The sequence below is a fragment of the Amphiprion ocellaris genome, chromosome 14, assembly GCF_022539595.1.
Source record: "Amphiprion ocellaris isolate individual 3 ecotype Okinawa chromosome 14, ASM2253959v1, whole genome shotgun sequence".
Taxonomy (NCBI): Eukaryota; Metazoa; Chordata; class Actinopteri; family Pomacentridae; genus Amphiprion; species Amphiprion ocellaris.
Window position 1 is genome coordinate 6,390,901 of NC_072779.1, and position 21,265 is coordinate 6,412,165.

At 40.6% G+C, this 21,265-nt stretch overlaps 1 protein-coding gene across 1 annotated transcript in view; it reads right to left on the reverse strand.

Moving 5' to 3' along the window:
* The window catches only part of LOC111575939 (gamma-aminobutyric acid type A receptor subunit beta2), a 67,910-nt gene extending 46,850 nt beyond the window's left edge, over positions 1-21,060 (reverse strand). The window contains exons 1-3 of the mRNA XM_023281381.3: positions 20,535-21,060; positions 20,289-20,386; positions 19,566-19,633 (exon numbers count right to left, since the gene is read on the reverse strand). Coding sequence (XP_023137149.3) covers positions 19,566-19,633; positions 20,289-20,386; positions 20,535-20,617 — 249 coding nt within the window. The 5' untranslated portion in view covers positions 20,618-21,060. The remainder of the gene's footprint in view (positions 1-19,565; positions 19,634-20,288; positions 20,387-20,534) is intronic.
* Between the last annotated feature and the right edge of the window lie 205 nt (positions 21,061-21,265).

The following is a 21,265-nucleotide window of genomic DNA, read 5'->3' on the forward strand; positions in this document are numbered from 1 at the left end:
CGACAGGGTATGAGGAAACTGGCATAGGGCGCAGCATTTCCAAAGAGGCCTAATAATAAACACGTCGATTCCCGCAGAGCTGAGTGACATATATTCCCCAGTCTGTGGAGATTTGTGTATGGAGTCCTTAGGATTGGGCTCTGTATCTGGAACAGCTTGTGCACGGCGTGTAGTAAATCGGCAACAGGAAAGCATACAGGGGCTGCTGCAGGGGTTTTATTTGGCCCGTTTGCTCCAGAATAAATAACGTTGGTATATTTTCAACAGTCAGGCTGACAGCTTACGCAAAGATTACGATAATATGTATATAAAAAATATCGACAACTGCAAGAGAATGCTTCATTAAGTTTACTTTTAATCTGTAAAATATTCCAATCGGTGCACATTGCGTTGTTTACTAAGCAAATTTCTTGAATTTTTCTTCCAAATATTGGTATCGGTGGAGCTCTTTTTATTAAGTTAAACTGTGACTGATGAGTACATGTGCACAAGAGCTGGTCAGCTAGACAGTGACTCAGTGCTTCTCTGTGTGTTGTTAGGGTCTCGAAATTGAGTTCCCATGAGGACATTAGTCTGACCAAAGCTCTTAGACTCAGTACACTCTTTATATTTCGCTCCCCTCAAAGCCATTTCCTTAGTTTATGGCATGTCGGAAAGTAGATGACAGATTTCAATAAAGCCCAGACTGTTGTTTGTTTACTTGTACTTTGTCGAACCTCCCTCTCCATCACACGACTCCTGTCTCTCCATCTCAGTGTCTCTGGCCTCCCTCTTTCCGTATATATCCCCTTTTCCCTCCATACTCTTTCATCATTTACTTTGGCCTGGGCATTGCTTTCAAGAGAGCTCGCTGAAGGTGAATCAAATTTAGAGGAACCTTTCTTTTTTTCCCAGAGTCCTCCCAGAGCAGAGGTTCACAGCTTTGCCAGTTGGCAGTCGTGCAGCTTAACTGAATTCATACAATTTATTAGAGTCGATTGGAGCATCTGCAGCCCCCTTTTTTGCGTCCCCGGAGGAGAGTAGAGTGGAGTGGCAATTCAGAGAGGGGGGCAGTAATGGGGGGGTGGGATGATGTGGAAGGGAAGACAGGGAGAGAACAGATTATTAGGATGCTTTTGAATCCCACTGGAAGACAGGGAGGAAGTTGATGGAGTTTTCAATCTTAGCTGTCATTCATACGAGACGGGAGGTTAGCTCGCCAAAGACACGAAAGGGAAATTTAAAAAAAGGAGTCTGTCTCAGTGCACATCATTTGTCCCACTTACTGCTTCTTCTGCTTGAAGGGATTTGTTTGGATGCACACATATTGTATGCGTCCGTGTGTTTGCGTGTGCTCAGCTTCGCCAGATTTCGGCCTTTCTGGTGTCACTGAAGGTCCAGACAACTGTCATTTTGACATACACAACACACACACTAACACACTGATCCACTAGAGGAGCCCCGTATCTCATACATTATGGAGGGCTGGGGGAACTGAGGAAGAAGCTGATTGTTATTCAAGCAGAGTACCGAGAAGCACACACCAAATGTACACATTGTCAACAGTGAGATAATGCAATATATAGACATCTGTGGATCGATGCCACATATAGAGCCTGAGCGAATACGGAAAAACAACAAACTTATTATCAGCGTACATCTGAAACACAAATCCACTTGGCGGATGTGTTTGTCTCGGAGGGTATGTCTTTTTCTTTGCTCATGTACAGAGTTGTGTGAGTCCAGATTCGATGGCCTGCATTCAGTATCTCCTTGAGCAAGGACACCCTTGAAGAAGCAATATCTCCTCACAGTTGGACTGACCTACAAGAGACGCAGGGGTGCTGTAGGGGTGTCAGCTACAGAATGTGTGTGTGTGTGTGTGTGTGTGTGTGTGTGTGTGTGTGTGTGTGTGTGTGTGTGTGTGTGTGTGTGTGTGTGTGTGTGTGGGGGTTGCAATGCCATACAAGGAGAAGACTCGAAACACATTGTTGTGGAAAGTAATTCAATCCATCTTCACAGCACCACCAAAAACACAAAAACCGATACTGATGTGAAGGACATGTAACGACTGGCTAGCTGTGAAACCACAAGTACAAGTAAACAGTATGTATTCTTAATTTTTTGCTAAGTGTTGAGAACTGATGGCTAACAAATGTTAGGTTGAATGGCTTTCATTCAAACGGGCTTGAAAAAAACACAGGGATGATAATTAAAAAAAAAAAAACTAAAGTAAACATGGTCACAAATTTGCAAGAAAATTTTATGCTGAAAGTTTGACAGCCCTAAAGAAACTAGAATTAACACCTTGTGATTGTGTGCCACGGCCAGCTAGGTCAAATTGTGGTTGACATTCATGCCTGCCCACACTCACATAATACATGTAGTGAATTTGAAGTGCGTTAGTTCATTAAAAAAATAATAATAATTTGAGTGAAATTCCTTTTTTGTGTTGACAAGCTTGGCTAATCTGAAAGAACGCAAAGCTGTATCCATGACAATGCTTCAAATAGGGATGTTGCAGTAACAAAACTATGAATTCTACAACCTGGATGCTTCACACACATTGTCAGCACAGGAGATCTACACTGTCACCACAACTACAAAGCAGGCGACCAGTTTTAGTATCTGACTAAATGTGAATTATGGTCACGATCTCCCCTTCCGTTTCTGAGTCATGGCGTTGAATAATGGCAAGAAAAGTGTGTTTTTATTGCAGGACATTTTGATGGCACAGTCAAGTTGACCTTTTGGATGTAAAGTCCTCAATTCACTACATCTCCTTAGACGTGAATGTGAAATTTGGACATTGTTAATATATTAATTCAGAGTTATGGCCAAAAACATGCTATGTAAGTTCACAGCTTTCAACAGTAAATTCAAATTAGTTCATCCTTAAATCCAAGTGAATGTTTATGGCAAGTTTGAGTACATGTGAATAAATATCACGTTCATGAGAATGGAAGAGAACATAATGCATTTGGCCACGGCTATAGGCCATAAAAGCTTGACATTAAGGTCTGTGGGAGAAGTCGTAAATAGTTTCTAATGTCACTTTTTAGCTTTTTAAACACCAAATAAAATTGGTATCTGTTGGTCTCATGCACAGAATGCATTGTAACCCATACCAAGCAGCACTTTAACTTGAACACATATGTTTCTTCTACTTCTAAAACTAAAAGCATGTCTAAGTTTTACATGTTGACCCACTTTATAAAGTATTTTGAGAGGCACAGATATTTGGTCCTGTCATGATGTCTCTTTGGCCCAAAGCAAAACTCTGCTTGGGAACTATCTTACCTGACCTGTGAGTCATGTAAGCTATAAACCACTGCCACACAGTCACACCTGACACCCTTCAGTCCCACTCTAACTCTCCCTCCTTCAGAACAGTTTGTGCCATCTGTCGGTTTAGGAATAAGTAAAAAAACAACACTATTTTTAATTTTAGCAGCTCAATCAGCCCCGGTCAAAGTGACTCCCGCAGATTCCCTAGAATACATTTTTACATATGAAACATTATTTATACGATGGCTTGGTTAATAAATAATGTAAATCCATTGTTTTCTATCTTGTATGTGTCCATTGTTGTGAATCAACCTTGACGATGTGACTGGAACACCAGATGTTGTCTTATTTCAAAAACTATCACATGAATATATTGTCTGGACTGATCTCCATAGGTGTTGCTGCTGGAAAATGTGGGTTTCATTGAACTCATGTCAATCTTTTCTTTTCTTTTGCTTATCAAACACAATAAGCAGCTGTATTACATTTTTGTCACAGAACGCAGCCCTCAAAAACTATCGATAAAACACAACAATTGCTTAAATGCAACACTGATGAAAGACAGAGCAGAAAGGGCTACAAACAATGGCAAGAAGCATGTGAAGTTTTTTGGAATTTTCTGCTTTAATTGGCCATAAAATCTGCTCTGATTTTCACCTAAGTGATATTTATACACTAAGATCATGTATACACACTATTTTTATGTGTTTTTATTAAACATATCCAAAAAGCATTCACTTGCTGGTGGAAAAAGTAAGTGAACCTTTGGATTTAAAAACTGGTTGAACCTCTTTTGACAGCAATAACCTGCAGTAAAACAAGCAGTGGCTGACCTGCAACAGAAGCAATTCAGCTCAGCCATGTTGTTAGGATGTCTGGTGTGAGCGGCTCCCATGAGGTCACTGCACAGCATCTCTACTGGGTCATGGTCTGGGTCTGAGTGGGCCGCTCTTAAAGGCAGATTTGTGATGATGATGTAATCAGCGCGGACTAGAAAATTTGGTGAATTGTGTGTTATTGCGTAAAAGAAACTGTACTTGTTCTGATTTTTAAGTTGGATACAAATCTTACTATATTTCACATCAGATTTATATATAAACAATCCAAAAAAATTCACCAACTTTTTCAAGTCACTGTATTGTGCAGTAAAGATAAATTGTTGCTTATACAGATGTAAAATCTACTACTCATCTGAAGAATAAAGGGCAATAAAAAGGCTCCTGTCTGTTTCCAGTGAGCTCTATCACCACTTACCAGTCAATAAAACACTCAGTATTGCAATAGTGCCGACTTAGAGAACACATTTAGAAAATCCTAAGTGCAAGAGTGTACTTATGAGAAAGAGACCCTTTTCTTGCCTGCAATCTCCATAAGAGGGAAGAATTCCAGTAACTGGAAGAAAAGCACTTCAAAACACTTACATGTTCAGCTAACCTCAGATCTCGGTTTTCTTTTCTCTTTTTCCTTAATACCTTTTCACAGCTGACAATATAACGCTGCATAATTTGAAAGGATGGAAATTTCAGGGTTTCTCTTTAGCATAAGTGCAGAGCAGACAGCAGCATTTGTTGTCGGCATTTTCCCAACTGCACCAATTCCTGGAATCAAAAGGAAGAGGGAAGAGCAAAGGAACATCTTAGCTAGGACCTTGATCAAGAAGTTTAGGGTGACACTGATTTGTTATTTTTCTCATTTTGCTCTGTAAACTACAAGTGTGCTTGAGAGTGCAGTGCTCCACCAATGCCAAAGCTCTATTTCACATTTTTAAAGAAAATCCGGACCTGCATCAAAAATTTAATGGCTCCTTTCTTTGTCCGTGCTCCACCTCTCCACCAAGCTTCATGAAATCCATCCGTCTGGTTTTTTCTGACAAACAGCTTTGAAAACAAACCACAGCCTCGCCTCCCAACTTGGCGCAGGAAATTAAACTCCAACTGTAACTTGCAAAAATCAACCCTGTTAAAATACTGTTCGATGACATATGAAACAAGTGATGGCCAGAGTGTCACTGCTGCATTATCCCTCTCAACACCATCCCATTATCAGCTTCCAGTGTCATGTTCAGCTGCTGTGAAAACCAATCCACACCCGTCGTCTCTCCTGTTTGGCCATTATCAGCTTCTTGTATTTTGACAAGCTGTGATAAAGCAGAATCCAGTCCTGTGGTCCATTGACAGCCGGCAGTATGAGTTTCCACACGCTGTGAAATCTCTGTGTTAGTGCCAGACATGAGCCAAATCACAGTGACCCACAAGACCAATTATTAGGCTGTGATGACAAGATGGAGCACCACAACCGAGTGCATAAATCTATTCAGTTCGAAAGAAACGCACACCATCGAAGCATAAAGTACAAAAAGGCACTTATCTTACATAAATCAAACGCAGAGCCCTTTCAAAATTAACCTTTTAAGTCTTGTTTTGGCCTTTTCCTGCCATTATAAACTCTACAAGTGGAGCTTTTTGAAAAGGTTTCTCTAAAAATGCAGGCCTCATGTACGTGGTAGTAAAAATATTACATAAGATTTTCAACCTCCATGCTGGATGGTTCTATGCAGTTACAGTGTTAACATTGATCGCTCATTTGTTCTTTCAAACAATACAAGTGCTGTCATTGACAAATGTTGTGTCTGAAGCACTGATTTGATTTAGACTCTTAAGACAGCGTGCCAGAGATTATTACTGGACTATGGAAACAGGCATCATTGATCAAATCGCTGTTAAATCACCACTGTCTTGACAATGGAAACGAAAATAAGTCGAGAGTAAACGACAATCAAATAGTGCTTCCAGGTGATGATGAGCAGAGAAACTGTCCACAACTCATCAGTTCTTAACAGATTCTGAATGTCAGCAGAAACCCCACTGACACACACATCATCACATTCATGCTCCCTCCTCTCAGTCAAAACTCTAAAATCCAAACATACAGAAACCATATACATACTTATGGAATCTGTACCACCTTTCAGTATCAGTATATCTAATGTCTATATGGGAAAACACCCGTAAATCCACTTAGGAATCAAATGAAAAGGTGCTCCTTCTTTCTCATTAGGGTCGTTTCATCTCAAAGCATCACGTTTCTGTTCCACTGGGAATAAACTTGACCTACAGGAACAATGTCACAAGCTGCACTATCTGCAGAAAGTTAAAATGTACGTGTGTATTTATAGCTGTTTAAGAGTTTACTTTCAAGCATCTCTTCCAGTATGTATAACGGGTTCACCCTGTTCTTCCAGCCTACATAGTAAAGTCTAAAAAATGAAAAGAATATGCTTAAAAAAAAAAAAAAGCATTTTCTCAGTCATATTTGGAGAACCATTTTTGAAACAATGGAACTCTGTTCTACTTGGATTTGGCTATTTAGCAACATTTTGCTTTTGTGGTACATTTTGTCAAACCGGCTCAATCAGTTACGAAAGTTCAGCACAAAAACATTATGTATTTCAAAATAAAAGCATTCTATATGTTTTGTTTTGTAGTGTGGTGACATGAACCTGCATGTGTTTCAGAAAATATCATGAGCTGACTTCTGCATTATCAGTTTTGGGTTTTTTTTGACAATGTGTGCTCACTTCAATTCACCAACAATCAACGACTATTTGATCTACTTCTTCAACATTACAGATTCTGAATCAGTTGCATGGTGAGAAATAACAATGAACTTTTCAGTCTTTGATCTTAAAAATTACTGGTTTAACAGTTCAACCAGCCTTAAATTTCAGAAGAAAAAAAACATGCCAAAAGTGGGTTGGCAGGCAGTTTTTACGTGATTTTTTTTAATCTTAGAAAGATAAGAAAGAAACTAAAATTTAACATCCAATACCATTTAACATACCTTGTTGCTGTTTTCTATCAAAAGTAATCCGAGACTGCTCATACCCAAAGCTGTGAATGTGGCCCCATTGACCCATTCTGGCACATTTCTCTGTCAATAACTTTACCATTTACTATAATGTGCGCTTTATACCAGTTACAGTTTCATCTGGGCCTCCTCCTATTCCCACCTGCAGATTTTAAACAAAAATCACACAATATGGTCCAGCATCAGTAGCTCTGTCTGGCATTCCTATTATCTGGATCTTCAGGCCCTATTTTATTGTTTGACAACAGACACTAAACTAAAGAGCTGGATGTGCTCTCACACACCCATCATTCTGACCTCTGTTAGGTCACCGTGGGTGGATGAGGCAAAATGAAGCAATCTCCCTCTCCTCACACTTTATGGGACAACATACTGAGTGTGTCAGTCTGAACATGTTACCTTGATTAACAATCTAAAAATAGGCCCCACACAGTGATGAGTGTTATCCCCTGTACACAATGCCGAGCAGAGATGCTTACACACTCACTGTCAGGCTGAAAAGCAACAAAGTCGACCCAGATTCCCAACTCATGTTCTTTCTATCAAACAACATTCATGAGTAGCCTTGTTTTTGTAAAATACAGTGAGTTAAGCTGTTATGTGTGTCTTTTTTTTGGCTTCTTCAATGACACACACCCACCTATAATGACATACCAACGTAATGCACAGCTCTCATCCTTGGAGTTATGTGTGCACAGCAAACTTTAGCGATAACTTAGCACTTTTAAGACTTTAATAAGCACCTGGCCTGCGACCATGTCAGCATGTGGACAAAAATGACTCCAGTCAACTCTTGTCAAAGGCAAATAACAGCCAGTGAACTTTGCACACTGGAAAACATTGGAAATCATGTTCATTATCTACACACTGAACCTTTAGTTTAAGACATTTTGTAAATTTGAGCGCTCTAAGCTCAGATATGTGCTTGATAGCTGTGTTAGCTGACATCAGAGTCAAAGTTATGTGTAGTACAATACTCCTGGCTAATCTACGAGTGTCTTTGAATAAATGAAAATGCATAGAAAATGGAGTTTGCAATGATGTGAACTCCATCTCCTCTGCAGAAAACAGAGAATTATGGTGCAATTGCACTTGCAAATTGTCTGAAGCCACAATGCTTTCTTGCATTAGTATGCTGCCCATGTAGGTATATTTACAATTAGAGGTGAAAATAATGAGTCACTTTACTGATTCATACTGTTTTGTTGTCTCTTTGCAGAGTCTTCTTGTTTCGTTCGCACATTTTTTCCACTTGAGGCAAGGCTATTTAAATGCCATTCTTTATGTGTTTGAGTAAGAGAAGGCCTCGCTGCCATCAGATGTTCTTCAGCTCAGTAATAAGTGCTGGTGGAAAATTGTTTTGCTCAGGCCAGTGCAAGAACTGACCTTTACCATGCACTCTTTACTTGGTAATATGGACAGCGATCATATATCTGCAACCGAGTTATCAAACTTTGATTGGATCTGTCTTTCACTGTAAGCTTTTAAGTCATTTTTCAATCACCAGCGAGGGGAGCTCCGGTGTCATAAGCTACCGATTCGATCAGCGACACTGATTCAGTCGAGTCAGTTCAGCTCGAGGATTCAGTGTTGCTTACGTGTGCTGAACACCCATCCCTGGTCAAATTTAGGGGTTCAAGCAAACGTCAAATGTAGTCACAGGAACGTATGTTGATGGGACAGAAATAAGCTGTCATCCTGTCAACTCTGAACGCTGGACCATTTATTTACCCCCAATGGCCACTGTGCTTCGCCATCTGTACAGGAATTAGCTGTGAGCTAATGAGCGATGGGCGCATCAACTCTGTCAGTGGGAGTGTGTGTGTATTTGTTCAGCTCAGCCTTTGAGTGAACTCAGAACCAAATCCAAACTTGATTTCTCTGTACACCTGTGAAGCAGAGTCATAGAGCCTCAGGATGAATGCAAAATTCTGATTTACAGCTAGTTGAAGCATCTTCAAGCCACACAGATGCATGCAGCACCCTGGGCACCCATCTAACTGTGTGTTTCCATTGACTTTGTGTGATGATTGTATCTCCTTAGCTTTGGCCACACTTTGGAGCTGTTTCCTTAAAGAGGACAGTAGATTTTACTGTCATTTCTAAGGTAAGTCTATGAAAAGTTATCAGAGATAAGTGTTGCTTTTACCACAGCAGCTTCAACCAAAGCTTTGAACAGGTGAGTACAAGCAGTAACACACAAACAAATAGAGCAGAGGGGCCATTGAGCTGAGAGATGCCTCCTGAAGTGGTAGGCTCACCGATTAACCCACTTCGATTTGTAACTCTGTCTAATCCCCCCTGCAGCAGGGCTCCAGCCTTGTGCCATTATCAAACAGGCGGAGAACACAAGAAAAATGAGAGAGAGACCCTGAACGGAGAGAGAGAAACAGGAGAACAAGCAAACGTAGCAGATAGAGAGACAGAAGACAGGTGTGGGAATCATTACCCTGCAATAAGCGAATAGCACAGTGGCAATATGCTGTTAATTCCCCATCCTCTGCCCACCAACAAGACAGCAAGATGCTGTTAGACCTACTGCTGCAGGGAACGGGGCTGTTGTCTGAACATGCAGTCCATCATTCACTGTCACAAGCAGCGGTGAATCAGATGCCTAACTAGTGAGCTTGTTTAACCTGGGGGAATTGATTACACGCCTTCCTTCCCCTGACATTTAGAGCCATGGTACTAATTGTACAATAAGCAGTGTCTGTAACATTAATAACGATCCGAGCAGTACATCTTTACGATGATGGGTGTATGTTAGTCCACTCAGCAACGCTACGCGCTGCAGACTGTGCTTAAAATACAAACCGAGCAGAATGAAACACACAAAAAAGCATTAATGGCGGTCAAACACTTGAAAAATTTCTTCGCACACAACAAAACGTAGCTACAGGGTTCTTAGCATGGCTTAATGGAATCAAGTTTAAAAGTTTTAGAGAGCTTGTTTTGCAAAAGAGATCTGAGAAAGTTTTTTTTCTACAGAACCAAGGGGTGAGTATACGCCCACATCATAGCAGAATTTTCATTTCTATAATTGTTTTTCCCCACATTAGTCTACGTAGTGCCTATGCAATTCATTTAACAGGAAAAGAACCCACATGAAGGCTAAATTAAGCCACAATAGCTGCTCTGCGAGGCTATACTTAGGCAAAGCAGTGCTTTAAAGCTAGAGTGTGGGGTTTTTACATACAAATGAACATTCGTTACACTGAAGCCCTTATAAAACGCAATACTGATTAAGCCTATCGACACCACGCATTTCACAGTATACCACATTAAATCTGCTTTCTGCGGTGACATTCCCATGCTGGCGCACCAGTAGCGATTTAATGTAAGTGAACCAGCAATGATTGCTTTTTTCCAGAGCTGAAGAGGAGAGTAGTGATGGAGGCGGAGAAGGCTACAGTAAACAGGAGTGCAGCAGAGAATGGTGAAAAAATCTAGGAAGCATCCAAGAAAAGTTCCTGATGCTCCATATAGAAGAAACTCGTATTCAGAGGAAGAATTTTTGTGGAAAAAAACAAAAAAAATACATAAACATGCATCAACAACATTTGTATAATTACTCTCACTGCCTGAAGGGGTAGACAAAAGACACATTGCAGGTTTAAGTGAAATAATGAATGACAATAACATTCTAGCAAGCATCGTTTACCATGATTACCGTCCCATGCGAACACCTGTTAATTAATAGTAAATACCTGTAATAGCAGACTGATATGAAATTATTAGTTTTGTAACTAATGATGGAGCAAGATAAACTAAACAATAAAAAGGCCACTATAGTTGTTACTATTCATCCTGTTTGGATCATGTATATATGCGACTTATTTAATGACAATCCATACAACAACTGTTAAGACTCTTGCTCAGAACCAAAAATTTTCAACATGCAGGTGCCCATTTCCACCGATCTACTCTGCATCACCTTCACTATACTTGATAAGCTCATCTACACACTGTTTGAATTTTACGACCAGCTTTACATGTTGTATGTTTAATTCCAGAGCCTTACACCAAAACAGGAAACGTATGAATCAGTTTCAGTGTTAGCTTGTACTTTGTATGTATCATCTATCTTATTATGCATGTATCCAATTGTGTGCTATATGTTCCTTGTTCCTCAACCCCCTTTTCTCCCGTTCTTCTCCCTCTCCCTCCATCTCCCCCACCCCCTCTTCTGTCCCTCTCAACCCGCCGGCCAGCGGCAGATGAGTCCCCCCATATACAAGAGCCGGGTTTTGCTCAGGGTTTCTTCCCATTACAAGGGAGTTTTTTCTTGCCACTGTCGCATTAGGGCTTGCTCTAGGGGTTCAGGCATATGGGTTCTGTAAAGCGTCTTGAGACAATTTGAACTGGAATCGGCGCTATAATTGAATTGAATTGAGTTGAACTTCAGGAGAAAGACAAAGTCACAGGACAACCAAAGTCAGTTGGATTCGCCATCTGGGAGTCCCGAATGTCTGAATATAATCCTGTGGCACAGTCTATCTGGCACATGTGAATATCCTGTATTTCACCAAATAACATTTCTGACCTGCCGATGGTGGTGCTACTATCAAGAAAAAGTCAAAGGATCATCAAAAAGAGAAGTGAGAGAAAGCACTAGAAGCAAAGCAAATAGTTAGTCCTGTCCTGAGAAATAATGAAAAAAGTAAAACAAAGGTTGTGTTCCAAGACTGTGAACTTTGCTGAAACATGGAGGAAAAGCAAATTTAATTTCACAGAGTGAAAAAGCCAAGTGCAGGAAGAAACCATCTGTGAAGACTACTGATGAGATTTAAAGAGATACCTGCAGTTGAGAGCTGAAATAATAGCGGCCTAACGCTGTACTCACCATTTACCCAGACATCTTCGTACACACAGCTTATGAGATTTTGACTGCACAAAAACCTGTGCTAATCTTGTCATAGCGACAGCTGCTCCGTCTACCTCTCCTCCCTCCTCTGCCTCCAGTTCGTCTCCCTGTTCCCTCTGTATGAATGCTGCATCCCTTCCAGCGGTGCCATTCCTCACCTGCCCACCAGCCTTTGCTCTTGAGTTTTCCTTTTCCTGCTTGACACCTGCTCATCTGCAAATAACTCCATAAAAAATAAAGACAGACCATTGTAAGCCTCTGCCAGGCTGCCTGTGTTGTCTCGTTGCCTTATTATCGCATCCTTCATCCTGTTCTTGCTGTCTGTACCTGTTTATATGACCATCTGCCTGCCGTTTTATTTACTGCCTGTCGCTCACAGCATTTTGGATTTGTTTGTCATATCTGATTGACTTTGTTTCCAACTGTCAGCTTGCCTGTTTACTGAGTAAATACTTACTCTGCACAGTTTGATGCTCCAATTTTGCAATCCAGTGTTGGAGTTCTTCATAATTGTTGCTTTATATTTGTGCCACGGTGATTATTTTGCATTAGAAACTGTGCAAATGCAAACTGAGCATTATTATTTCAGATATATGTCAGTGTTTGCCCTTTGCCAGAAATTGAAACAGAAGTGTAATTATTTGCTTTTCTCATTGTCAACAAACTGCAGGACAAAAACAAAAGCAGCTCTGCATTGTTGGTGCTTTGTGACCTTCCTAGCCTGTGTTTCCTACCTTGTGTAACCTCTCTGTCTGTCAGCACATTTGCTCAGAGCACAACTACAGTATATACTACTGTCCTTAAAAATTCTCATCATTTCCAAATCATAATTTTCAATCATGTCCAAAAACATCTGAACACTGCAGTTTATTTTTAGTAAAGTTAACCCAAACGAGTGTAAACACTACATTTGTCTGGGATTAATTTCAATCAGGGATTAATCCGCATGTGGTGCCCTGCTGTAGCTGGTATTTACAGAATCACTACAGTGTATAGAGCATTGTAGTGTCCACATTCACTGTGATGAAGGAACATATCACTTGAAGTGTCTCATTCATATGCTTTAACAGTTTTCTTTAACAATAATGAAAAGGTTTGATTTAATAAAACCTCCTATTTTACGGCTCAAGGACACGACGTCGATGGCAGTCTGCAGCTTTCAGTCCTGCAGACTGAGATCTACTCTTGTTGCTTTGACAATCACACTGAATGAAACAAGTCTGACTCACAGGCTGAAGCATCCTTCTTTGCAAAGCTCTTTGCATTAATCTGGAACATCATTCTCGTACATTATCATTTTATAATAAAGAACTCCTATTGATAAAGTTACTAAAAGGCTCTGAAGTAAAAGGCCAAGTGTTATGACTGTGCCCACGCAAAACTGCAGCGACTATTGTTACCTGAACTCATCAGCAGTTCAGTTGGATTTGTTATGTAATGTTCTCATCAAAGAAGAACGTGCTAAATTTAGCTTATATATACACCCAAGATTTATATATCTCAAAGAGGGTACAAACAGCTTTTTGTGACCCTTTTTTTTCTATCATCCAGGTCACCACAGCAACACAGTCACCACATTCATCATCATTTACATTAAATTAATTGGTTCTGCCAATAAACAAGCACCTACCCATATGCTATGTGCTGTCACTGGTGACATATAAATCCTCTTTTCAGTACACAAACAACCCACTTAATGTCTGTCCCTTTACTACATTCAAGTGGCCAATGAGTCTAATGTAAATGGAATCCAACAACTCTATAGGGACGCATACGTATCTAAATCTATCCGCATCAATAATGCAAGTTGGAGAATAGCTCATCTCACGTAATTCACCCCTTCCAACATCCCCTGTGACTTTGCTGTGCACATGGTTTCTTTGTTCTGTATTTACATGTAATATACAACTTAATGTTCTTTTCTTTTTGTGTAGCAGGTTGTTCCCAAACTCTTTAAAGGAATCCAGGCAGAAAAGAAATTGTTATGGAACAGAAAATTACAGTTAAGCACACTGAGAGATTTGGTCACCCAAGAGTCACCATGCATCAAAGTCGAGTAATGAAGGACTAAAATAGAATGTTAAAGTAAATGTTCCCTACGAATACTAATGTAAAAGTGAGCAGAATGCAGCATCACGCAGATATCTGATGTCAGACTGATTTTTGTTTGACTGACCGACAGGTCAGCTGTTGCAAATGCTGCTGTAGTAAAGATAGAAAGGGAGAAAACTGGAAGTATTCACATTTGAAAAAATAGAATAAAGTTTGCACAATGAAGCTACAAGTTTTAGCATCACAAGATAAAACTGCTGTATAAAGAAGGGGTTCCTTCATGTTCAAAAGTCCAAAAAAATATGCTTTCATTCTTATACAGCTGCCAAGCCATACTTTTTTGCAATCCTTACTTGACTATTTCCAAGAAATTCAGAGACATTTGATTAAATGTTGCAATTAAATGCTGAGAGCTTTCAGGATTTTGGACTTTTCCAACATCTCAGATAGGATTGTCACTGTGGCTGAGCATAAGGCACAAACCCCACTGAATGCACCTCATCACATCAGAACAAAAAGAAAAAAAATCAGCATAGTCTTATAAAAACAACTGATTAAATGACTAATCTGAAAGGGTTCAGTCATAATGATGAACTCAATCAACTCTATGAGACGTTTTAATGTCTTTTAGCTCATTATTGACGTCTTTACTGTTTTGTTTTTATTCTGTGTCGCTGCTCCTAGCCACCCAGCTTCATCTGTAGCAAGCAGCTGCTTTCACAAAAAAATGCTCTGAAAAACCCACTACCTCGGTTAAATTTGTCTCTGCTCGGTCTGTTACATAATTCAAACAACAACTTTCCTGGAGGCTCCGTTAACATACCAGTTTATGAAGAAACACGACTGGAGACTCGTGGGGGATTAGGATTTGTGAATGTGTGTAGGCTCATGAGAGACACACAGATGGAGTGTACATCCTCCTCTAGAGATACCCTAAGTGTACAAGTATGTCCATGTCTGCCCTATATGCTGGCTGGCTTAATATAGACGGAGGATAAGGAGGGGACACTTTCACCACAAGAGGCTCTCCAAAGGACTTTGAGCAACTAAAACTTTTAATGCAGTCATTTTGAGTAAACCTTGACATCCAGCTAAAGAATCTGATTAGTATGATTCTCACTATTGCACAAGACAACAGCATTCTTGTTTTAATTCGGAGCTTCTTCTTGTGCCGTTCAGCAAATACATTACATTAAAAATTTACATTGTACTTGTCCAATAAATCCTTTATCACCCAAGATTACATCTGGGGACTTTAGGTCAATTCCCACTTGCTCATTAGCTTGTTTTCTATCATTGAAATAGTCTGACAGCTGATTTTACAGTAGGGCATGAAAAAAAGAAGTTGGAGTGCCTTTTATATTTTCACACATTTTAATTGAGATTAGCACATTTCTTTTTATTTATTCCCCTCCACAATTCGAAGGTGCTTCAGTCTGTGAATCTTCACACATTGCCTCTACTGCTCTCATTAGTTACTATGCAACCATCATGGAGATAATTTGAGTTCTGACAAAGACTGCGGTGATCAAACCCTGTGTAATCTTAGTGAAATCTACCCGGACAAAAAAAAAGACACTGGAGGGACTCTATTCATTCAAGAACATAGATTAAGTTGCATTCATTATCTTCACAGATTATTTATGGCATCCATCAACTTATGAAGATCATTAACATGATTATGATCTGATTAAGATCATGTTTTTCTCCCCACTGACATTATAGACTGGGTGTTGAATGCTTAAACCCAAAGCTATGGAAGCCTAATTAAAGTAATATTGACTTGAGTCAACTTATTGGCTGAGGTCAACTACTCATCAATTTACAGTTCTGTCCACGTCAGCAATATTGAAGGTGCCTGAGAAATAGATGTAGACACAACAGACGCACACTTAATATCATTTTAAAGCCCTTACGTCCGGATGAGCTATTATGCAATACTGCATAAGTGCTTCCACAGTCTTTCTTCTCTTTTATTATCAAATGGCAAGCAATAATCTCTTGCCTTTCAGCCAACATCCATTATGATGTATCACATCTGTATAATATATAGCATAGGCCTAGTTTTCATTGCGATCTTTATGCTTTTACAGCAGACATGCTGAGAGGTGGAAATAACAGGGTACTAAAATGGGGGGCTCTGAAATTCACAGTCCTGCTCCAACAATCAATAAGCTCTTCTTGACCTTTATGTGCATCAATAATGGTATTTCTGCCTTTTGGAGGAGGATAAGAACTTTAGTTCATCCTCAGACAGGAGTATTTCTACCCCGTGAAAACTGCTGGCTTAGGATTCAAGTGCTCAGGAGCTCAACCAAAAGCAAATATTGAGACTTAAATGGCAGTGGGGAAAGTGCACGAAAGAGAATTGCTGAGAGAAATGAAAAAGAAATCTACCAGTGTCTCTACACGCTCACATAATTCCCATTCTTCCTTTGACTTGTGCTTGAATCAAGGCTTGCAAAACCATTGGCCTTGGGTTGAGTGTCTAGCATGACATTGTTATTCAGTGTGTGCGTCCCTCTCTGTATGTCCACCTCTGAGTCATGCAGAATGAACCCTTGGCAGCTCTAGGTACATGACCTTCCCTCCAACACCAGCACCGCTGCTGGCTCTCCACATGGTAACTTGTTAATGTCAGAGCGCTCTCTCTCCTATCTGTATCCGTCTCTCTCAGTGTCTCTTCATGTCACATACTCAGAGGTGAAAATTTTGACCCACAGGTCTTACACAGTCATATCCTATCCCATTTGACCCTTGCAGGCTTGAGACGTTGGCTCCAACACCCAGAAACAAGTGACCTTTGGTGGGTATGTAATAAACACCAGCCACATCCTCCTCATTGTATGTTAAGCTCCAGGCCTAAATGTAAATGTAGTTTTCTGCATGCCATATGACTCAGTAAAGCTATAGGTGCACAGATCTAACATCAGAACACTTCACCTGTGATCACTTGCTACCATTCTCTGGAGATATGCCTTGCAGAGGCCTGTCTTTAACTCTGAATTTAAGATAACCTTAGGTAGTGTTTCAAAAGGTTAGGCAGGGTTTCAACATGGGTGAATCCAGGCTGTGCATTTGGACATCAAAACTGCTTATGTGACAAATACCAGAGAGGACTTTATGTCCTCTGGGCCACTCACGCTTGAAGGCTTGCATACTTAGTTTGGTGACTCATCTGAAGTGAGCTAGAGGCCTATGTGTTTTTTTTCTTTATTTATTTTTTTCTAAATGGCTTTCTGTTATGTGACATTGGTAACAAAGTGCTAAAACAGATGGTTTACGACAAACCTCTTTGCAGTTCTCTATTTTAATGGCCCCTCTGGAAAAATCAAACATATATGCGATGTCATCACCTGCCCATGTCTCTGTTTCTAATGCAAGGCCTCCGACGGAGAGTAACGATGAGGAATATAAGATTATATTGCTAATACATACCAAAGCACGAACGTCCTGCTTTGCCATAATGACAAATACGGCACTGTTTGAGACATCCCTCTGTGACATCTCTCCATTATCCTCAACCCTGTGCCTTATCTGTTCACTAAAAGAAAGTACACAGGGTGGTTCTATCCCCCCTCACGAAAAATAAGTGGCAGGCAGAGAGCCAGATGGGGTAGAGGAAATGGAAGAGAGGAAAGTGCTTCTACACCAGCTGCTATCCTGAAAAGTGGTTACATTTATAGGAAGGAGAGGAGATCAAAGATGTTGAGACCATTACACACACATGTGGCCTCTTCTTTTCATGGGACTCCAGCGGGTCAGGTGGTAATGACTCCCCTTTCACATTAGAGCGTGTTTAGTAGGCCAAACCTAACAAAGGACTGGGATGATCAAAGGGGCTGCGTGGCTCGCGCTTTGTGTGTTTGAATGGAGAGTGGGGTTTTATTTTGTTTGACCATGTGTGTGGGTGGGTGTGAATATAAACCTCAGTCCTGATGTACTTTCTGGATGAGAGTAATGATGCTAGGGGATACTCCACTATTTGTTTCTTTCTGAAAGTTATGGCTGAGAGGAGAGGAAAGAAGCAGCAAAAACAAACTTTGATGAATCCTTTATACTGCTAGATATCATATATTTCCAGCAACATCCAGTCTAACTGATGCTCTCTCATGGAGTCCTCTTTCACTCTGCTCCATACCACTTATATACCCTAAAAATCAACACTAACTGTGTGCACAGTTGTATGGTTACTTACACTAGAACTTCCTGCTTGTCTGAGAACAATTCTGGCTAAAATAGTTTTCATTCTTGAGACGTAATTCCTAGAAATGCATTGCAAAGCCGCATAAAACATACAAAAATTGCGCTTGATGGCTCTTAACACGTACACACGCTTCTAAGCTCTTGCACTGGTTACTCAAAGCCAACATTCCTGTAATTATGAATCCAAGGCCACTATGAAGGCATCCGTAGGATCACATTGTGTCTATATTTGCTTGTATGTGTGTGTGTATTGTGCAGTTCCACTGTGCAAATCCCTGCAAACAGACTCACAATCATCTGTTTTCCCATCTTCATCTGAACACATCAACATAGTCTCCAGGAGCACAAAGATAACAACATGAGCAACAGCCTTTAGGTGCCTCTGCCAAAAATATTCCAGCGTGTAATCATTCCCTGACATCAAAACATGACTCATATCACAGCTAGTAAAAAGCAAAAAAAAAAAAAAAAAAAGGTCACATCTGTGTAAATTATGTCGAAGTTGCGAATGGAAATCTGCCAACTCCCACAGTGGAGGTCAACCACAGAAAGAGACAATATTCCACAAAAAAAATATGACAATAGCCCTATCAAAAGCTTATTCATATTACCATAAATATCAATTTTTGCTCACCTTGTCTGCTGCATCACACATGTCAAGAGTGACCTTCTGGGATGATAAAATACAGCTTTGTGTTTGTCTGTAAACTGACGTGCAGTTCTGGCATCTCATCACTAGGAGGTGCACTTGTATGAAACTTAATCTCCACGCCTCACATCCACACAGCTCTCATGCTTCCTCCACTGTCATTATTTCCAGCTATAAACCAGCTTTGACATACAATCTAAAAGCATTCCTCATGAAGCAACACGAGGGAATCCTGACAGAGTTGGTGATTAAACTAAAACTTTCACTACATGTGGCATGTGAGTGATGAGCATATTGAACGTTTTTTTTAATTATTTCACAAAATCATTGATTTTGTGAAGTTAGTGATGCTTGTCTGCTCAGCAAATGGAGCAGCAATCAGATTATAGAACCAAAAAAACAAGCCATCCATCTGTGTCAGAGATGGAATTCATGCATGTCACCACTCACAGACCACAATCATGGCATCTGAAGTCTCAAACCCCCAAGAAGTCGATGCAAGTGATGGGGAGAAAGACAGCCACCATCCACAGCCGTGCGTAAAGAGAGGGAGGGTTTCCTCGGTGCTTCTGGCGGGTATTCCCTCTCTTAGGTCCGTGCGTAATAGGACTGATCAGTACAGAAAGCTCTGAGAAGAAGAAGTGATAATGGCCTACTTACCATATTTACTTCTGACACCATGTCTATGCTGGCTATGTCTATATTCATCCCCACTCCAACCGGTGCACCTGGGACAGATCAAAACGAAAGAAAAAGTGGACATCATGTAGTCAGTGATCCACATTGTACATCAGGCACTTCACGGAATAAAAGAGAAAGACAGTGAAAAGATAGCGTGATGGGAACACAGATTACTTGTGAATTTAGCTGTTGTCAGCCGGATGATAGTTTACAGTGTTCATTTCGGCTGGGATTAGATGCGCTGACCTGCCGTGACAGTGCTGGTATTCCCCCCTCCTCCTAAAAGTTGTTGACATGGAATCACACAGCCCCGACGCACTCAGACACCCCAACTGCAACATGCATTTAAGGAATAAACATCTACTTGTGTGTAAAAAAATCCCACAAACGTGCGCTGGGAGATGCCAAACACCTTCTTTACTTTTGTGATTTCTCATCCAAATGAGCGAGCTGGTGTAATTTCGTGCGCATTCATCCACATCACTCGTTTATTGTGTTTTTTTTTCTTAAACATTCACTCCCACTGTGTGTTAGATAAAATGTCAAAGACTGTGGCACCTGCAGAAAAGCCGACAAGTCTCGTTTACTTTACTGCAATTGAGAGATCGGCGAATGTTCTGTACTAATTCAAACACTGTACTATTAAACAGGCTGACAAGGCGAAAACTCGAACAGAGTTGGCGAGAAAACGAGTTGATTTACCTCCGAAATCTGGCCTCAATCGTATATCATAGCCTTTCAAGAGTCTATCCACCGTTTCTTTCACCAAAGACATATTGCTTGGGTCATTGACACTGGCACTATGGGAGGAAAAAAGAAAACACAGACAGACAACAGCAGATTTACATTCGAGATATTCTTGGAGCATAAGTATTTCCCCATTCCGCCTGTAACACAGTCACACTAAGTAAAAAATGAGTGGAGCATCCTCCGACCCCTTCCTCTTACCTTTGGGCGCACACCACAGCCACTATGATGGGGAGCAACCAGACGCAAAAACACCTCATTCTTCTTATTCTGAACACTGCCATACTTAAATCATGAGTTCTTTTTCTTCCTTTTTTTTTTTTAGTGAAGACGGACGAGGTCCAACTTATTCTTGCCTGTGCAGTAATTCCAATGCCGGGCGCATGCGTATTCCCGACCACAACATCAAGAAGCAGCGCCGCTGCTGCTGATGGTAGTGGCAGTTCCAGACACGGAGGAAATTTAAAGGAGAATCAAGGCTTCAAGTTACTCCAGGAGCGCACGGGGGTCTCCCTGATTTGTCTTTCCTTTTTTCCTTTCTTTTTTTTGTCCCTAGTGGGACTGTTTGAGAACTGTGATGGAGGGAAGTCGGTAGTTTGAAACCACGGGGGAGAAGAGGAAGAAGTGGGTGGGGTGGTCTCTTCGTACTCGCTCTTCCGCTGCCTGCTCGATTAGGTGTCTCTGAGCAAGGCACTTAACCTCTGAGCTACAGGGATTCACCCAGCTTAAACATTCACTAGACAACTGATGAAATTTAAGAAAAAAATACAATAAAAATGGAATGCAATGGAATGAACTTTAGTTTTGTAGGCTTAAAAGTTGGCCACAAATGCAAATTTTCACCCCATAAAATGGAAATTCAATATAGCTCGTAATATTATAATATGAGTGATTACTAGTCAAATTATATTTGCATTCTTTGCACGTTTATT